The 20,334-nt window shown below is 44.1% G+C and overlaps 1 protein-coding gene across 8 annotated transcripts in view; it reads right to left on the reverse strand.

Moving 5' to 3' along the window:
- Positions 1-1,315: 1,315 nt before the first annotated feature.
- The window catches only part of LOC115175632 (triple functional domain protein), a 119,237-nt gene continuing 100,218 nt past the window's right edge, over positions 1,316-20,334 (reverse strand). For 7 of the 8 annotated variants that reach the window (XM_029735026.1, XM_029735028.1, XM_029735030.1 and 4 more), the window contains 21 exons: positions 19,115-19,210; positions 18,864-19,012; positions 18,517-18,583; positions 18,292-18,395; positions 18,121-18,190; positions 16,567-16,749; positions 16,244-16,294; positions 16,042-16,119; positions 15,641-15,829; positions 15,301-15,481; positions 14,841-15,167; positions 14,129-14,718; positions 10,523-10,770; positions 10,213-10,348; positions 9,906-9,933; positions 9,457-9,619; positions 5,229-5,350; positions 4,998-5,076; positions 4,716-4,916; positions 4,488-4,626; positions 1,316-4,291 (listed from right to left, as the gene is read on the reverse strand). In XM_029735026.1, coding sequence (XP_029590886.1) covers positions 3,719-4,291; positions 4,488-4,626; positions 4,716-4,916; positions 4,998-5,076; positions 5,229-5,350; positions 9,457-9,619; positions 9,906-9,933; positions 10,213-10,348; positions 10,523-10,770; positions 14,129-14,718; positions 14,841-15,167; positions 15,301-15,481; positions 15,641-15,829; positions 16,042-16,119; positions 16,244-16,294; positions 16,567-16,749; positions 18,121-18,190; positions 18,292-18,395; positions 18,517-18,583; positions 18,864-19,012; positions 19,115-19,210 — 3,774 coding nt within the window. In that variant the 3' untranslated portion in view covers positions 1,316-3,718. The remainder of the gene's footprint in view (positions 4,292-4,487; positions 4,627-4,715; positions 4,917-4,997; positions 5,077-5,228; positions 5,351-9,456; positions 9,620-9,905; positions 9,934-10,212; positions 10,349-10,522; positions 10,771-14,128; positions 14,719-14,840; positions 15,168-15,300; positions 15,482-15,640; positions 15,830-16,041; positions 16,120-16,243; positions 16,295-16,566; positions 16,750-18,120; positions 18,191-18,291; positions 18,396-18,516; positions 18,584-18,863; positions 19,013-19,114; positions 19,211-20,334) is intronic. The other variant, XM_029735031.1, reaches the window with a different exon arrangement.

A 20,334-nucleotide genomic window follows, 5' to 3' on the forward strand; every position in this document is an offset into this window, starting at 1 on the left:
GTCCTGAGTGCTCTGGAGCAGGTTTTCATCAAGGATCTCTCTGAACTTTGCTCTGTTAATCTTTCCCTCCATCCTGACTAGTCTCCCAGTCCCTGCCTCTGAAAAACATCCCAACAGCATGCTGCTGACTCTAAGTTTCAACTTAGGAATGCTGCCAGGTTTCCTCCAGATGTGACGCTTGGCATTCAGGCCAAAGAGTTCAATAATGGTTTATCAGACCAGAGAATCTTGTTTCTCATGGTCAGAGTCATTTATGTGGCTTCCGTCTGGCCACTCTCCCATAAAGGCCTGATTGGTGGAGTGCTGAAGAGATGGTTGTCCTTCTGGAAGGTTATTCCATCTCCACAGAGGAACTCTGGAGCTCTGTCAGAGTGATCATTGGGTTCTTGGTCCCCTCCCTGACCAAGGCCCTTCTCCCCCAATTGTTCAGTTTGGCCGGGCGGCCAGCTCTAGCAAGAGTCTTGGTGGTTCCACACTTCTTCCATTTAAGAATGATGGAGGTCACTGTGTTCTTCGAGACCTTCAATGCTGCAGAAATGTTTTGGTACACTTCCCCAGATCTGTGCCTCGACACAATCCTGTCTTGGAGCTCTACGGACAATTCCGTCGACCTCATGGCTTGGTTTTTGCTCTGACGTGCACACACAGATGTGTGCCTTTCCAAATCATGTCCAATGAATTGCATTTACCACAGGTGGACTCCAATCAAGTTGTAGAAACAGGATGCATCTGAACTCAATTTTGAGTCGTATAGCAAAGGGTCCGAATACTTACGTAAATGAGGTATCTGTTTTTTTATTTTTAATACATTTGCAAACATTTCTAAAAACTTGTTTTGGCTTTGTCATTATGGGGTATTGACTGTAGATTGATGAGGAACATTTTGATTTAATCCATTTTAGAATAAGGGCGACTGAGCCATTAGTCGCCCAGTTCCCCTGCTATAACAGCCTCCATTCTTCTGGGAATGCTTTCCACTAGATGTGCAGGCCAGTCAAATTCTTCCACACCAATCTCAACAAATCATTTCTGTATGGACCTCGCTTTGTGCCATGCTGAAACAGGAAAGGGCCTTCGCCAACTTAACAAAATGTGGAAAAAGTCAAAGTGTGTGCATACTTTCCGAATGCACTGCATGGTACTTACCATTTGTATCCTGTGCTTGTTTTGCGTTACAGATTTAAACTTCTAATTAAATTTACCAAAGATATCTCTGGCCTGGTTGTTGGAAGATGTAGTGTTTAAGAGTACATGCTACTGTACTAAAAAAAGCACTCAACGATAGCAAGGCTTTAGTGAGGACAGCACAACGGGATATGTTCCATGTTTAATTTCAAAATAATTGATGGCAGAAATAATGAAAATATTAACATACATATCACAAATACTCATGGTCTCTGTACAAAGAAATATACATGCAAAAGTAAATAAACAAATAATATGAAATAAAACCATTTTAAATCATAATACATATGTATAAAATAGGATGAGATGGGACAAAAAAAAGAAACAGGAAAAAAATACATCCAATCCACATTCTCATGTTTCAACCTTTGTACAACTTTACTAAAATTGATTAATAAATAAATTAAAGGACATTCATTGTATGGGACTGTACAGGTGATCTGAGAATGGGCCTCTCTTTCTTTCCCTTCATCTCTCCCACAGCATCTCTCTCTCTCATCTAGAAAGAAATAACCCAGTTTTGCATTTTCCTAACAGATAAATCAATATACTTCCCTAACAGCAGGGACTGGACACTGGGCCTCTTCTGAGAGACTGGAAGAAAAGAAACAAATCAGAAATCAACTACATCGATCTAGCCATAAGTGTCATGTAGAGCGCGACGCCAGAAGATTAGGTTACCTAGGAAGTGATAACCATAGAATTATAATGTCCTATGGAGACACTCAAAATGGCCACCAGTCCAACAATTATGGCTTCATTGACCTGAATTGGGAGGTCCGTTCTACTCGTTCTAATTCTATGGTGATAAGTTAACACCCCAATAGGGTTATAGGTCAAATAAAGAGGACTACCACCAGTGGAGCTTGCAGTACCAAGTACATGCTTTTACCTCCATTTATTACATGTACAACCGATGTCTTCATAAATAGTTGCATAAAATGTTAAAACCGCAACATTGCACATGATAAGAATGGGGGAAACATAACATCCAGTGAGTGCGTTTATAGTATTCTGTCTTCCTCCTCATTCACATTCCATCTGATTGGCTATATTTGCTGCCACTCAGGCTCAGTCGCCCAATTGGCGATCTACTACATTTAATTTGCAGAATTCTTTAGTCTCGCCTCCAAGAACATCCTCAAAAGCAGGCGGCCAGTTTGAAATGGGAGGGACAGAAGGCAGTTAGTCTATTTACAAAGTAAGGCTTAAACATCTTAAATCTGCGCAACACAAGTTTTGTTTTAGTAAAAGCAAAAACAAATCATTTTCTGTTGTGAAGACAATGCAGCAGTCAGCAGAATCTCTATAGTTACTTGCAACATGGTCGTCGTCATGTTTTTTTTTAGATTAAGTATGTAAGCGCAGCAATCGAAAAGCTCTGATTGGACATAAAACTGTCTCATAAAGTGGAGGAGCTCAGTCATTGGATGAGTCCTCTCCGGGCTCTAAAGTAGCGTAGCGACTTTCCACTGCCGAGCATTTTCTTCAATCTTCTTGTTTTTTTTTTCAAATACATTTTTGAAAAGTTGTGGACAATGTTCTCTCTATACATTGGTTCTTTAAGAAAGGGGGTGTCCCAACAGTCTGAGTCATATATTGTAAAAGCACAAAAAAAAACCTCTCTTTCTCCATCTCTGGCAACAAGAGGGAAGGGATAGTTGCTATGTGTGCTAACACCATCTTCCTTAGCAACTCTCCTCTGAAAGCTCAGTTTGTTTGTTTGTTCAGGGATAAAATCCTCCACACGATAAAGATCGATCAAGAGGCTTTCTGTTGATCGATTGACTCTCAGTAAGATAGAGGAAAAATAAGTTCATTTTGAGTGTAAACCAGCAAGCAGCAGTAGACTGGCGATGACATTATGTCACCCTTGTTTTGATTGGCTGAGAACTCAGTGTGTGTTCTCTCGGGGAAAAGTGATTGGCTAAGGACCTCTACGCCTATAGGCATCATGTTTTGATTGGTTGAAGGACCACAGGATGGGTTTTTTTTAAACCACAACATATCTGAAAGAGAATGAGATCAGCGAATTTCATTTAATTTTCTTTGATATGTCCAGTCCCAAATCAATCTCTAGACCCTAGCCCTCTAGTCACATAATGTAGATCTGAAAGGATTGGATAGGTCTAAGCAATATGGTTCTATCTATACCGTCTTCACCTTGTCCTCTGATATGATAGGTGGAAATAATATTACTCACACCTATCCAATCCTCTCAGATCTACACAAGCAACTAGTCGGTGGGAAGCTAGGACCCCATTTGGGACTGGACCAGAGGAGGCTGGTGTGAGGAGCCATAGAATGACAGGCTCATTGTAATGTCTGAAATGGAATCAATGAAACAGTCAAACACGTTATTTCCATGTGTTTGATGTGTTTATTACCATTGAATTGATTCCATTCCAGGCATTACAATGATCCGTCTTCCTATAGCACCTCCCACCAGCCTCCTCTGGACTGGACGTTCTCTCCTTCCAGCCAGGGTTAGGGTGGTTGGGAGTGGGAGGGGGCATCTCTCTCCAACCCTCGCTCAGGCCCGTGGCTGTAACCGGCTCTGTAGGAAGCTCTGTACCCCTCCGATGGGCTTGGTGTCTGTCTGGTGCTTCCTTCTGTCTATGAACAGCACCAAGCGAGATGTGTCCAGACACCCCCCCTCCACCCTACCCTGTCCCTGGCCGTCTGATAACCCGGCCTGGCCCTGAACCCAGGACTCCTGCAGACACAGCCCAGCCGGAGGCCTCCTTGCAGGGTCAGCCCTCAGCAGCAGGCAGACAAACTCCCGGGCCCCCTGGGTGACGCCCTGGAAGTAGTGGTGGGGGAAGCTGAAGTCTAGCCGGCAGATGTTCAGACACGTCTCCTCCACGCTCTCGTCCAGGAAGGGAGATGCCCCGCTCAGGAGGACGTAGGTCACAACACCAAGGCTCCAGAGGTCAGAGGTCAGGGCGGCGGGCTCCCCCACGACCAGCTCGGGGGAGGCGAACTCGGGGCTGCCCAGGAGAGGGTGGACGTAGTGGGCACTGTTGAGCTGGATGGCGTCCCCGAAGTCGGTCAGTTTGACCACGGGCTGGCCGGACGAGGTGTGGGACACCAACAGGTTCTCAGGCTGGAGGAAGAGAGGGAGAAAGAGGAGGAAGGAGAAGGAGGGAGGTGGAGAGCGATATGGGGGAGGGAGACAGAGTATAAATAGGAGGTATAAAAAAGAGAGAAGGGGAAAGAGAGAGAGAGAAAAGAGAGGAGAGAGAATAAATAGGAGCTATAGAAGTGAGAGAGAGAGAGGAAGATGAGGACTACAAAAGTACCTTTAAGTCCAGATGGGCTATCCTACAGTTGTGTAGGTAATGTAAAGCTTCTAGGATGTTCCGTAGGTAGCTGGCCACTTTCTCCTCAGTCAGATTTCCCCAGCTCACAATGTAGTCCAGGAGACGACCCTGATCAACCCTGCAGAGAGATCGAGGCAATCACACGGTCCAGGTTTAGATGGCAGCAGATTTGTGAGAATGTTAAATGTTACTGTGTGTGTAACTCACATTTCCATGACCAATGCGTAGCTGTTGGGGGTCTCGTACGTGTCCAGCAGTGTGACCAGGTGTGTGTGTTGTAGTCTCTGTAGCAGGCTGAGCTCCTGGGTCACCTGGTCTCTTTTCATCAGCTTCTTATTAACCAGCTTGACCGCCACCGTGCATTTGGTTGACTTGTGTTCGCAACGCTTGACCACAGAGAACCGGCCTCTGTGGAGAGAGTAGGTACAGTAGGGTAAACAGACAAACACACACAGCTAGGAGTGATAGGAGGAGAGATGTGTAATGTACCTGCCCAGCTCTGCCACCTCAGTGTAGTGGGACTCAAAGTTGTCCTTCCAGCTCACCCTCACCCCATCACTGGACACAACTACACAGACAGGGGGAATTCAGTCAAATACAGGGAAAGAGGGAGAGAGTTTGTGTGTGAAAATTAAACAGAAGCATGCGAGTGTGGGATTACACTACAGTACTGTGGGAATATGTTTGTGCAAATGTGTGTGTGTTTGTGTGGTGTCTCACCTAGCACTCTGAGGCTGGCTGATGATGTCACAGAGCCCAGGTCGTTAGCGGCGACGCAGGTGTAAACACCGTCGTCCTCCGAAGACACGCCTACTATCCTCAGGGTCGCTTCGCCAGTCTCACTGTCTCACACACACGCATTCATTTTAACAGCCAATAACCTTACTGTTTCACAGTCACATTTATACATTTACTTGAATATGATAATACAATGCCTTCAGAAAGTAGTCACACCCCCTAGACCTTTTACACATTTGGTTGTGTTACAGCCTGAATTTAAATTGAGGTTGTGTCACTGGCACATAATAACCCATAATGTCAAAGTAGAATTATGTTTTTAGAACTTTTTACAAAGTAATAAAAAATGAAAAGCTGAAATGTCTTGAGTCAATAAGTATTCAACCCCTTTGTTATGGCAAGACTAAATAAGTTCAGGATTAAAACATTTGCTTAACAAGTCACATATTAAGTTGCATGTACTCACTCTGTGTGCAATAATAGTGTTTAACATGATTTTTGAATCACTACCTCTTCTCTTTACCCCACACATACAATTATCATCTGTAAGGTCCCTCATTTATCAATATTGCGTAGAAACTATTCTAAAATACACTTCATGGCCAAAAGTATGTGGATACATGCTCGTTGAACATGGAGTTGGTTTCCCCTGCTATAACAGCCTCCATTCTTCTGGGAATGCTTTCCACTAGATGTGCAGGCCAGTCAAATTCTTCCACACCAATCTCAACAAATCATTTCTGTATGGACCTCGCTTTGTGCCATGCTGAAACAGGAAAGGGCCTTCGCCAAACTGTTGCCACAAAATTGGAAGCACAGAATCGTCTAGAATGCCATTGTATGCTAAAGCGTTAACATTTCCTTTCACTGGAACTAAGGGGCCTAGCCGGAACCATAGAAAACAGCCTCAGACCATTATTCTTCCTCCACCAAACTTTACAGTTGGCACTATGCAATGGGGGCAGGTAGCGTTCTCCTGGCATCCGCCAAATCCAGATTAGTCTGTCGGACTGCCAGATGATGGTGAAGCGTGATTCATCACTCCAGAGACCACATTTCCACTGCTCCATAGTCCAATGGCGCTGAGCTTTACATCACTCCAGCCAACGCTTGGCATTGCACATGGTGATCTTAGGCTTGTGTGCGGCTGCTCGGCCATGGAAACCCATTTCATGAAGCTCCCAACGAACAGCTCTTCTGCCGACGTTGCTTCCAGAGGCAGTTTGGAACTCGATAGTGAGTGTTGCAACCAAGTACAGACGATTTTTACGCGCTACACGCTTCTGCACTTGGCAGTCTCGTTCTGTGAGCTTGTGTGGCCTACCACTTCGTGGCTGAGCCGTTGTAGCTCCTAGACATTTCCACTTCACAATAACAGCACTTACAGTTGACCGGGACAGCTCCAGCAGGGCAGAAATTTTCTGAAGTGAGTTGTTGGAAAGGTGGCATCCTATGACGGTGTTGTTCTCACCCTGGTGTACGACCTTGGCTATTTGCATTTCGAAATGCGCCTAATTAGCCATACATGGTCAAAATCATACATTTAAAGCCCATAGGGAATATACAGTACTACGCCATACAATGAAATACCACCGCGCAACCAAAAAACTTCAGAGACTGAAATAGAGGTGCTAGTGTCAGAGATTGAGTGCAACCAAAAGGTTTTATTTGGCTCGCTCAGTTGTGGTTTGACCAGTAAAAATAAAAACATTGCTACAAAGAGAGGACCATTAGGACAATTCAAGTTGCTTTAGCGATGGCAAACTTCAAATGAGTAGGCACCACTCACCAATAAGCCATCCATCCTCAACAGCGTATAGGCCAACATTGCTGTTCTGCAGAATGAATGAGTCGTGCATTTTTTCACCTGCACATTAAGAGCGGATGCCTTCTCTTTCACATAGTTGAACTCGTTTTGGGATGGTGCTTTAATGGCGATGTGGGTGCCGTCTATTGCTCCGTTCTTATTTGTGAACCCATTGATGGCAAAGAAACCCCTCTTGATTTCAATCTGTTGTGCGATGGTGTATGGAAATTGAATGTTACAGTTCATATAGCTGATGATTGACACCCAAACGGCTCATCGAGGGATGCGAGCTGCCGATCAGCAAGCTCCCGCTGAAAAGTGGCCATTGCCAAAAACCAGAGGATGGATAGCACTTTAATGTGCACCGGAATGGCATGTGTTTCCCTTTCTAAAGTAGGTCTTAAATACTCAAAAATCTTATACGATTGATTTTATGAAATTATATCTGATGAGCCAATCTGTACTTTCTGCAACAAAAAATGGATTTTCCTCAGGTTTTTGCCTGCCATATGAGTTCTGTTATACTCACAGACATCATTCAAACAGTTTTAGAACTTTCAGAGTATTTTCTATCCAAATCTACTAATAATATGCATATCCTACCTTCTGGGCCCGAGTAGCAGGCACTTTAATTTGGGCACGCTTTTCATCCAGAATTCCGAATGCTGCCCCCTACCCTAATGAAGTTAACACACGCCTCCAATTTAACTAATCACTGTACTTTATATGGATTATTATCATAACAAATGCACTGATGTGGTCAAATTACATATAGAAAGTCAAGATCTGTTACATGAATTGCACAATAGAAATATATTTACGTTGAAAAATGATTTAATTATTACTCTCACAATTTCAACATATTTTCCTTATTCCACCACTTGGCACTGTGCCTACGAATGTATGCACACTCTCAAGCAAACGGTCATATTGATAAATCTCACACTTTGTGTGGAAATGATCCCATGCATCGTATATGCACAGATTTGTGCCTATTGACAGTTGATAAACGAGGCCCCTGGTGTGCAAAGCACTTAGAGACTTACCCAGAAAGACAGCTGTAATTGCAGCCAAAAGGTGCTTCTACAAAGTGTTGGTTTAGGGGATGTGAATACTTATGTAAATTTGCAAACATTTCTAAAAACATGTTTTCACTGTATGGGATAATGTGTCATTATGGGGTATTGTGTGTACCGTAAATTCCGGACTATAAGCCGCAACTTTTTTCCCAGGCTTTGAACCTCGCGGCTTAAACAATGACGCGGCTAATATATGGATTTTTCCCGCTTTCAATTTTTTTTCTCTCCAAAAAAACACATTCTGTGACGTGCTCAGTTTTTTGGCGGCATGAAGCTTTCATTAGACCAATGAAATTGCCAAACGGGTTAAGGTCAAACAACTTTTTTGTTTACCGTTTAGATTAAATCGAGCGCTCTCAAACTTCCCATCATTCTGATTACGGTAGTCATTTTGTCACCCTCATCATGGCAAAGAAACGGAGAAATGCATATGATGCAGCTTTCAATTGATCTGGCTGTTGGAAAAGGAAATAGAGCTGCTGCACGGGAGCTTGGTCTTAATGAGTCGATGATAAGACGTTGGAAACAGCAGCGTGAGGAATTGACTCAGTGCAAAAAGACAACTAAAGCTTACTGCTATTTTTTTATTTTTTTTACAAGCCGTGTTTCGTTAAAGCCTATTTATTTTTGTTACAAGCCGTGTTTCGTTAAAGCCTGTGTAAAGTTAATTTGTTTCAATGTACCGGTAGGCACCTGCGGCTTATAGACATGTGCAGCTTATTTATGTTCAAAATAATAATTTTGTTTAAATTCAGTGGGTGCGGCTTATATTCAGGTGCGCTTAATAGTCCGGAAATTACGGTAAATGGGTGAGAACCAAAATATATTTAATCAATTTTGAATTATGGCTGTAACAACAAAATGTGGAATAAGTCAAGGTGTATGAATACTTTCTGAAGGCACTGTATGCCATTTAGCAGGTCATTTTATCCAAAGTGACTTCCAGTACAGTGAGTGTGTGAATGTGATCCCTGGTATTTAACACACAACAAGAAGGGACATATTAATAGAGCTTACGGTTTCACTATCACACACAGGTGTGTGTGTGTGTGTGTGTGTGTGTGTGTGTGTACCTGTAGCCGATGCTGTGTGTGTGTGTGTGTGTGTGTGTGTGTGTGTGTGTGTGTGTGTGTGTGTGTGAGTGTGTGCATTTGTGTGTATGTGTCTCTCTCTCCCTCCCTGCATCTGTAGCTGATGCCGTGTGTGTGCATGTATGTGTTCCCCTGTGTGTGTGTACCAGTAGCCGAGGTTGTGTGCATGTACAGTATGTGTTCCCCTGTGCGTGTGCCTTTGTGTATGTGTCTCTCTCCCCATCTCTCTCCACCTGTAGGCGATGCTGTGGTGTCCGTTGTTGTTCAGGGTCGTCTGGTCAGGTCCCCTCCAGGTGACAGTAGCTTTCGGTCGGCCACACACCTTACACCTCAGAGTCACACTCTCCCCGTTGTCACACGTCACCTCACTCAGGGGGACCAGGAACTCCGGTGAGACTAAGGGTCAAAGGTCAAATAACATCATCACTGAGCAGCTGAGAGGGCTAAGGAATGTGTCATAGTGAGAGCATATCATGTATTTACATTATTTTTCTGCTCAGCATCTGTAGATTGTTGGTGGTGATCTTTCCTCGTTATTTGATATTTGATACAGTACAATTAACTTTATTGTTCCTAAATGTCTTGGACAGTCAATACACTGCTGAATATCTGTATATCCATTCTGCTGTATTGAGATAATCTTTATTGAGACTAGACATTAAAAGACAATAAGAGGACTTACCATCATAGATGTAGTTGGGGTTTAGAAGCTGAAAAAATAAGACAGAAAACAGGATGTCAGACGTCAAAGAAGAACACTTTGTGTAGATCTGAAATGATTGGAGGGGGAGGGGCATTGCTGGTTCCCATTGGTTGTTTACTAGCAATGCAGTAACATTGGCACCACTTAGCTCTCTGATAGGTGTAAGCAATATGGTGAAATTCCACTTAGCCTATCCGACCCTCTCACTTCCACACACGTACCTAGGCATTATGGGTAGGGGCTAGCGGTCCATAATGATTGGACAAAATGATTGATGATAACTTACCTTTACAGAAACCTTATTGGATAGCCCATCTCTAGACTTCCTGTAACCGTTCTCCAGCTTTCCCTCTTTCTTTCCCTCCTCTTTCCTCTCAGACTTCTTGCGGATGCGCAGGGTGGTGTGCCAGGATGAGGACTTCCTGTTTACACAAATAGGGTTAGTTGAAAGGTATATGATATACAGTATGATATAATACTAATCATTTACATATATCATTATATATCATACAATCCATGGCTTTAAGCTAACAATATCTTGTGGTGTCACACTAAAACCTTTCCCTGTATACTGTACATTTGCCACAGTCTCTTACTTGATGGTTCCGTCTGGGCAGTCGGGGATGATGGCGGAGGTGTGTCCTAGAACGAAACCGGGGATCCAGCCCTCGGCAGCGGGGCCCTGTTCGGTAGCGGCCCGGAACACCAGGAACATGTTCTGTTGGTTAGAGGCCAGGATCTGAACCACCTCTCCCTGGGACACACTGATCTCATCCTCCTTCAGGGCCACATAGTCCTGGGTCACCAACATGGTTGACATACTACTGCTGCTGCTGCTTTCACTCTGTGGAGATGGGGGAGAGGGGGGAATTATGGAAGGGTTATAAGTATATTGAAGAACTTGCAAGAAGATCACACACACACACACACACACACACACACACACACACACACAAGTCAGTCCTCCACGATTCCATGTACCTCATTAGTAACAGGACAAACACACTGATTCTATCATGGCATCCCAAACAACACACAGGCAAATCCATGGTAACAGAGTGATGCTGAAAAACGAGAGAAAAACCGTTGCATCTGCACTGTTCTTCAAGTTAATGTGTTTTTGTAAAAATGTCCATGGAAATAGTTAAAAGTAGTCCTTGTGCATAGAGTTGTATGGTTTGTTTAGCTTTGCAATCATTGTTTTTTGCTTGACATACATTTTAAAGAGAAAAATCTCAGCATCACTCTTACCATGGCATTGCCCACACACAAACACACCTCACACACTCCGCTGTTTAGGTAGAGGAAAGAGGAAAAAGAGAAGTACAATTTGATTAAAGCACTTTCTACAATCAATCGTTCAGTCATGTGAGTGTTGTTAACCATCCATTTTCTAGTTTCACACACTGCTTCCAGAAAAGTTCATACACCTCCATGAGAGACAAAGAAAGAGTCAGAAAAGGGATTGGCACCAGTAATTCTTCAGAGAACAAGTTAATCAGGTAGAGTGAAGAGGAAGAGAGGTACACACTCAGGTGTTAAAGGACGGATGACTTTCAGTTTCAGTCGTCTTTGCTCTTTCGCTCCGACGAGAAGAGTTAGCGAGAAGTAATCAAGCTGAAAGAAGCTTTGTCAAGAGTTAAAAATAGCAGAAATGAGAGTCGTTGTTAAAGGTTGAAGCTTTATAAAAGCCTTGTTAGCAAAAAAAGAGTAGAAAGTCTTCAGGAGAATTTAGTACAGTTGTTAGACATACATGAGGTGCGTAGTAGTAGGAGTAGTAGAGTAGTAGCAGAGTACTACTAGTAGCAGAGTAGTAGTAGTATAGTACTACTAGTAGCAGAGTAGTAGTAGTAGTAGAGTACTACAAGTAGCAGAGTAGTAGTAGTAGTATAGTACTACTAGTAGCAGAGTAGTAGTAGTAGTAGTAGTGTACCACTAGTAGCAGAGTAGTAGTAGTATATTACTACTGGTAGCAGAGTAGTAGTAGTGTACCACTAGTAGCAGAGTAGTAGAGTACTACTAGTAACAGAGTAGTAGTAGTAGTAGTATATTACTACTAGTAGCAGAGTAGTAGTAGTAGTATATTACTGCTAGTAGCAGAGTAGTAGTAGTAGTAGTAGTAGTAGTAGTGTACCACTAGTAGCTGAGTAGCAGAGTAGTAGTGTACCACTAGTAGCAGAGTAGTAGAGTACTAGTAGTAGCAGAGTAGTAGTAGTAGTAGTATATTACTACTAGTAGCAGAGTAGTAGAGTACTACTAGTAGCAGAGTAGTACTAGTAGCAGAGTAGTAGTAGTAGTGTACCACTAGTAGCAGAGTAGTAGAGTACTACTAGTAGCAGAGTAGTAGTAGTAGTAGTATATTACTACTAGTAGCAGAGTAGTAGAGTACTACTAGTAGCAGAGTAGTAGAGTACTACTAGTAGCAGAGTAGTAGTAGTAGTATATTACTGCTAGTAGCAGAGTAGTAGTAGTAGTAGTAGTAGTAGTGTACCACTAGTAGCTGAGTAGCAGAGTAGTAGTGTACCACTAGTAGCAGAGTAGTAGAGTACTACTAGTAGCTGAGTAGTAGTAGTAGTAGTATATTACTACTAGTAGCAGAGTAGTAGTAGTAGTAGTGGTAGTAGTGTACCACTAGTAGCAGAGTAGTAGTAGTAGTATAGTACTACTAATTGCAGAGTAGTAGTATATCACTAGTAGCAGAGTAGTAGTAGTAGTAGTAGTAGTGTACCACTAGTAGCTGAGTAGCAGAGTAGTAGTGTACCACTAGTAGCAGAGTAGTAGAGTACTACTAGTAGCTGAGTAGTAGTAGTATATTACTGCTAGTAGCAGAGTAGTAGTAGTAGTAGTAGTAGTAGTAGTGTACCACTAGTAGCTGAGTAGCAGAGTAGTAGTGTACCACTAGTAGCAGAGTAGTAGAGTACTACTAGTAGCTGAGTAGTAGTAGTATATTACTGCTAGTAGCAGAGTAGTAGTAGTAGTAGTAGTAGTAGTAGTGTACCACTAGTAGCTGAGTAGCAGAGTAGTAGTGTACCACTAGTAGCTGAGTAGCAGAGTACTACTAGTAGCTGAGTAGTAGTAGTATATTACTGCTAGTAGCAGAGTAGTAGTAGTAGTAGTAGTATATTACTACTGGTAGCAGAGTAGTAGTAGTGTACCACTAGTAGCAGAGTAGTAGAGTACTACTAGTAGCTGAGTAGTAGTAGTAGTAGTATATTACTACTAGTAGCAGAGTAGTAGTAGTAGTAGTGGTAGTAGTGTACCACTAGTAGCAGAGTAGTAGTAGTAGTATAGTACTACTAATTGCAGAGTAGTAGTATACCACTAGTAGCAGAGTAGTAGTAGTAGTAGAGTACTACTAGTAGTAGTAGTAGAGTACTACTAGTAGCAGAGTAGTAGTAGTAGTGTACTACTAGAAGTAGAGTACTACTAGTAGCAGAGTAGTAGTGTACTACTAGAAGTAGAGTACTACTAGTAGCAGAGTAGTAGTAGTAGTAGAGTACCACTAGTAGCTGAGTAGTAGAGTACTACTAGTAGCAGAGTAGTAGTATTAGTATAGTACTACTAGTTGCAGAGTAATAGAGTACCACTAGTAGCACAGTAGTAGTAGTAGAGCACTACTAGTAGCAGAGTAGTAGTAGAGTACTACTAGTAGTATAGTATAGTACTACCAGTAGCAGAGTAGTAGTAGTAGTGTATTACTAGAAGTAGAGTACTACTAGTAGCAGAGTAGTAGTAGTAGTGTACTACTAGTAGCAGAGTAGTAGTAGTAGTAGTAGAGTACTACTAATAGTATAGTAGTAGTACTAGTAAAGTACTACTAATAGTGTAGTAGTAGTAGTAGTAGTAGTAGTATAGTACTACTAGTAGCAGTAGTGGTAGAGTGCTACTTGAAGTGCAGTTAAAGCTTGGTTAGAGCTGTGCGTAGAAGAATTGTCTAATAGGCTTGTCGATTCTTTAGAGACATACAAGAAGTGCGCAGGAGTACAACAATTAGTAGTAGTTGTTGTAGTAGTAGAGTACTACTAGTTGTAGAATAGTAGTAGAACATGTTGTAGCAGTTTAGTAGAGCCAGCTCCAGTGGGATGCAGCAGGTCACAGGATGACAGAACAGGACACGTCTCCCGTGGGTGCTGGGTTAGTCAACCAGGAGCACTAGCAGAACTAGGCTGCCCTGAAGCCTGGGCAGCGGGTACATCTCTTACCCCATTGCTCTGGGTGGACTGGATGGACTGCTCACTGGTCGATGAGCACGTACTCATGCGGTCCGCCTCCTTGCTGTGGGTGGAGTGTCTGTGGGACCCAGTCCCTGACTGAGATGAGATCTGCCCCGTGTTTTGGTTCTGCCTCCCCAGGGTATCCACTGCCTCCCCTGGGAAGGTGAAGGAGCCAGGCCGGCTGGCTGGAGAACCAGGCATGGAGCTCCAGAAGGAACCAGAGCCAGACTTCAGGCCAGGGCTGGGAGGGGGAGGGGGGAGCGCATCCTTCCCGAAGGCTGGGGTGGCCATGGGGGAGGCCATAGGGGAGACGGTGCCTGGCCGAGACTTGGTGGGGGTGGAGAGAGGCACAGGTACAGGGAGCGGGGCCACACTGGCCCGGGGGATAGGGGAGACAGAATGGGGCTGGTCGTTTGAGGCCAAGATGGGGCGCTTGCCCTGGGGGCTTCCCCCCTGGACCCTCACCCCACGCTGGGCACCCCTGGTCTCCCTCACTCCCCCTGCCGGAACCAGGTCCCGCAGGTCCACTGAGACAGAGGGAGGGAGCGAGGGAGGAGGGGGGAGACGAGGGGAGGAACCTGAATCAGAAGTGAGCAACACTGAGTAGAGGGAGGGAAATGTCTTAACCAAGGAATTTCAACACACACACACACACACAGACACACACTCCCTCGGTAATACTGGGAGAGCCTCAGCCTACCTGACATCTTGTTGGGGCCATCTGGGTCTGTGGCCCCAGGGTTGTGTGGGTGTCGTAAGGGCTGGGGCAGGCGGGAGGGCTGCGGGATCCTGGAGGGCCTCCTGGATGAGCCAGCTCCACCCTGGGGACCACCTCCAACAAGGGGACTACCAACAGCGAGGGGCCCACTTCCACCGAGCGGCCCAGATAGATGCACACCCTGTAGGGCTCCAACAGGGGCCAAACTGGGTATGACGCTCCCCACTGACGGAGCTCCGCCGCTGGGTAGACATGGTCCGTCGCTAGCCCCTACATGGTTCCTCTGGTACTCTGTAGGGGATGTCAGAGCTGGAGAGAGAGAGAGTGAGAAAGCGAGGGAGAGATTTATAAAAACTATTAACCTTATTTTGGTAACATCACTCACCACAACATTCCAAAATCGTGTACTGTTGAAAAAGCTCAGCTAAAGGTGTGTGTGTACCATTGAGGAAGTTGCGTTGGCTCTCCAGTATCTGGCTGATCTGAAGGGTCCAGACCTGCCGGACACCCAGGTGGGAGGAGTGGAGGACAAAGGATTCTATGCTGCTATTGGTCACCCGAGACGTCAACACAAACTTACAGGGGTCACCGTCCACACTGTCCTCCAACCCGAGACAACTGACCTGGAGGGAGGGGGTGAGAGAGTTTCACCTTTATTAAAAAATAACGAGTGAATGAATACAGAGCTTCCAAACTTACATTGTCTTTTGATGCACTCAAAATTAATTTGAGTTGTCTTGGAAGTTTATACACATTTCCATCATACGATGTAGAGACGATACCTTGATGCTGTTCTTATATAGGAAGCCAGGCATGGAGAAACCTCTCTTCTTGTCCAGTGGTTCACTGAAGATGACGATCTGTTCAAAGAGGAAGACCCTTCTCTCCCTCATCCTCCCTTCTCCCTCCTCGGGGTCTGATACCATGAAGGTATCCTGAAGCAGCAGACGACCTTGGGCCACAATCTTACCCTAAAGGGGAGGATAGAAAAGAAAGAAGATAAGGGAAAAAAGTGAGGAGAAAAACGTTGAAAGAGACAAATAAAGGAAGAGGTAAGGGGGGCAGATCCAGGAAGGAGGAAAGAAAATCAGACAAGTTGATCAATTGGTTCGGTCGATTGATCTGAGAATCAATTGATCTGTTTTTAAATGTAAATATCGATTTTCTGTCCGGGTTGTCTTACGTCAAATCCTTGGAGCCGCCCCACGTTCATCATATCGTTGCATCTCTTTGGTACGATGCACATGATCTCAACTCCTTTCTGAAGGGAACATTGAATGGGTAAAAAAAAAAAAAACACAGTTAAGGAAATACAGTATAGTCTAAAACTATATATTTATTTTAATTAAAACACTAGAGGAAAGTCAGTGTCCTCTCCTCCTCACCTCCAACTCCATTGAATCCAACCCTGCCTTTTTAGAGAATTTCAGGAAGTCCTACAAACAAATCGAGGCAAAGTTAATTGGATATTACAAAACTGTGACTTGTGCGAAACATAATGACATAATGATTACCCGATGATAAGACAGCATGTAACAAACTGACCAGTAAGGTAACAAACTGATTTGATACTGGCCCCCTGGTACAGCTAAGAAAATGAATGTGGTTTGCACCCCCTGCTGGACAACTAAGAACATGATTTGTACAGTGATTATTTCTCTCCTACACAAGACGATGATGAGAACACACAGAGACCCCCACACCCTACCTTGAGCAGTAGTTGGTACTTCATGATTCTCTGGACGGGTTTGATGAGGAGGTCAGTGATCTGGAGACGGTGACCTAGACGTTGTTTCAGGTCCTCGAAGTAGGTGTCGATGTACTCTGATACGATGAGCTCTGACTTAGGCTTGTTCTGACAGTACACTACGTACATGTGTAGCCTCCGCTCCTGGAGACAGAACACACCAGGGTTAGGGTACAGTAGATATACTGGATTCAGACCCCTTGACTTTTTCCACATTTTGTTACATTACAGCCTTATTCTAAAATTGATGAAATAGTTTATTTCCCTCATCAATCTACACACAATACCCCATAATGACAAAGCAAAACTGTTTTTTAAATCTTTTTGCAAATTTATTCTAAACCCCCCTAGAAATATCACATTTACATAAGTATTCAGACCCTTTGCTCAGTACTTTGTTGAAGCAGATTTGGGATTTGCGATTACAGCCTCAAGTCTTCTTGGGTATGACGCTACAAGCTTGGCACACCTGTATTTGGGGAGTTTCTCCCATTCTTCTCTGCAGATCCTCAAGCTTTGTTAGGTTGGATGGGGAGCGTCGCTGCACAGCTATTTTCAGGTCTCTCCAGAGATGTTTGATAGCGCTCAAGTCCAGGCTCTGTGCTGCCACCGCCATGCTTCACAGTAAAGATGGTGACAAGTTTCCTCCAGACGTGACTCTTGGCATTCAGCCCAAATAGTTCCATATTGGTTTCATCAGACCAGAGAATCTTGTTTCTCATGGTCTGAGAGTCTTTAGGTGCCTTTTACTGAAGAGTGGCTTCCGTCTGGCCACTCTACCATAAAGGCCTGATTGGTGGAGTGCTGCAGAGATGGTTGATCTTCTGGAAGGTTCTCCCATCTCCACAGAGGAACTCTGGAGCTATGTCAGAGTGACCATTGGGTTCTTGGTCACCTCCCTGACCAAGGCCCTTCTCCCCCGATTGCTCAGTTTGGCTGGGCGGACAGCTCTAGGAAGAGTCTTGGTGGTTCCAAAATTCTTCCATTTAATATGGAGGCCACTGTGTTCTTGGGGACCTTCAATGCTGCAGACATTTTTTGGTACTCTTCCCCAGATCTGTGCCTAGACGCAATCCTGTCTCGGAACTCTACGGACAATTCCTTCGACCTCATGGCTTGGTTTTTGCTCTGACATGCACTGTTAACTTATATAGACAATTGTGTGCCTATCCAAATCATGTCCAATCAATTGAATTTACCACAAGTGGACTCCAATCAAGTTGTAGAAACATCTCAAGGATGCTCAATGGAAACAGGATGCACCTGAGCTCAATTTCGAGTCTCATAGCAAAGGGTCTGAATACTTATGTAAATAATGTATTTCTGTTCTTTTATTTTTAATACATTTTCGCTTTGTCATTATGGGGTATTATGTGTAGATTGATGAGAAAATGTTTTATTTAATACATTTTAGAATAAGGCTGTAACGTAACAATGTGGAAAAAGTCAAGGGGTCTGAATACTTTCCGATTGCACTGTATTTACACACTCACACAGCAACAGTCAGTCACTCACATGTTTGACGAACAGCGGCCCAAGTCGGTCAGGGTCTTCCAGACACTTCTCTAACTCTCCCATGAAGAAACTGCAGAGAGAAAGAGAGAGAGGGTTAAGCAAGGCGTATCCATATGTTGTGTGTGTGTTTGTATGTGTGATTGTGTGTGTGTATGCCCGTGTGTGTCGTACTCTCTGTGCCAGTCGTAGATCTGGTGGATGTTTCCAAAGACGATCTTGTCTTTCCCCTTCATATCATCTGGTACCCCTTCCTCCTTCATCCGCGTCATATAGCCCTGAAACACACAGTCAGGGTTGCATAATCAAGCCGTCACACACACACTCGAACATCAACTAACGTGAGAGGAAGAGGAAGTGAGGTCAGAGAGAGGGAGGAAGTGATGCGTTTTGACTCACCCCCACCACCACGCCCAGGTCTCTGACGTAGTCCCTCTCAGTCTCCACCAGCTCCAACAACACATAACTACACAGACAGAGAAAGACAGACAGAAACACAGCTGAAACAAGAGTGTGTCAAAGTATAAAAGGGAGTTCCAGTGTATGGTGTCCATAGTAGGACAGCTTCAGTCAAATCCTGCTAAGACAGGCATTGCCCTAATATGGACACTGTAACAGTGAGCGAGAAAGAGTGAGTGACAGAAAGAGAGAAACATTGCTAGTGCGCCACATTGGAAACAAGTGGAATGGATTTAACGTGCTATCCCCTTGGTTGAAAAAAGATGCACTATCAATCCAGTACGTACTGTCGTCTCTTGAGGAAGCCAGTCTTGCGCTCCTCCATCTCATCGATGGGAGAGGAGGATGAAAGGAGGGAGTTGTCAGAGGGGTTGAAGGAGGGAGAGCTGCTATCCCCCTGTTCTACTGAGAGAGAACTGGGCCGGTCCTCTAAAGCCTGGAGAGAGAGAAGAGGGAGAGAGAAAGAAGGAGGTTGATTGTAAACCAGATGACGCCTCTGTGTGTGTGTGTGTGTGTGTGTGTGAGAGAGTGTCCTCACCATCTTGCTCTTGACCAGTTCCTCAATGGCGCTCACCAGCTCTGCTGCACTGGGTGTCTCAGAACTGGACGGACGGACGGACAGACGAGAGGAGCTCTGGACAGGGATGGAGGGAGGGGGGGTTAGGAGAGAACAGTGTTAGAACACGCCATTCAGCAGAGTCTTACTACCTGATCTGGCTAAAGGTTTTATTTACTACCATTCCTGTAATCTAGAAAACAATCAAGCAATCTTTAAAACAATTAACTGATGAATTAATACATAAATTAACTGATCCTATCAATTAACCAAGAAACCAAATCTGTCAAGAATAACATTATTGGTTCTTCCTAATTTAACCCTCTCTTGTAGAATGCCCTCTTTTAAGGGAGAACATCAAAACATTTCATGTAGAGAGACACTGCAAACACTGATCCAAGTGACTACTGGAAAAGAGACGATGAAAGAGTCATACATTGAATAGCGGGTAAAATGTTTCCAGCCAGCTATATGTTGGTGACGTCTGTTGGATAATTGGTTTGTATAAGACGTCATCTCGCTTAGTCTACCTTACACAGTGTTACTGTTCGTGTTGTATTTTGATCCTCTGCTCTTAATGAATGATCCAATGTTGATCAGAACAAGAAAGCGGTTCTAATATGAAGTTAAAACGAAGAAGTGTAAAGTGAATCTATGATTTAAAAAAATAAGGAAACATCAAAAGCATGTGGACATCTGCTCATCGAACATCTCCTTCCAAAATGATGGGCATTAATATGGAGTTGGTCCCCCCTTTGCTGCTATAACAGGTGGCTCCACTCTTCTGGGAAGGCTTTCCACTAGATGTTGCAACATTGCTGAGGGGACTTCCATTCAGCCACAAGAGCATTAGGGAGGTCGGGCACTGATGTTAGGCGATTAGGCCTGGCTCGCAGTCGGAGTTCCAATTCATCCCAAAGGTTGAGGTCAGGGCTCTGTGCAGGCCAGTCAAGTTCTTCCACACCGATCTCAACAAACCATTTCTTTATGGACCTCGCTTTGTGCACGGGGGCATTGTCATGCTGAAACAGGAAAGGGCCTTCCCCAAACTGTTGCCAAAAAGTTGGAAGCACAGAACCATCTAGAATGTAATTGTATGATGTAGCATTAAGATTTCCCTTCACATGGAACTGTGAAAAACAGCCAAAGACCATTATTCTTTCTCCGCCAAACTTTACAGTTGGCACTATGCATTGGGGCAG

Source organism: Salmo trutta, chromosome 36, assembly GCF_901001165.1.
Source record: "Salmo trutta chromosome 36, fSalTru1.1, whole genome shotgun sequence".
In the NCBI taxonomy this organism is placed as follows: Eukaryota; Metazoa; Chordata; class Actinopteri; order Salmoniformes; family Salmonidae; genus Salmo; species Salmo trutta.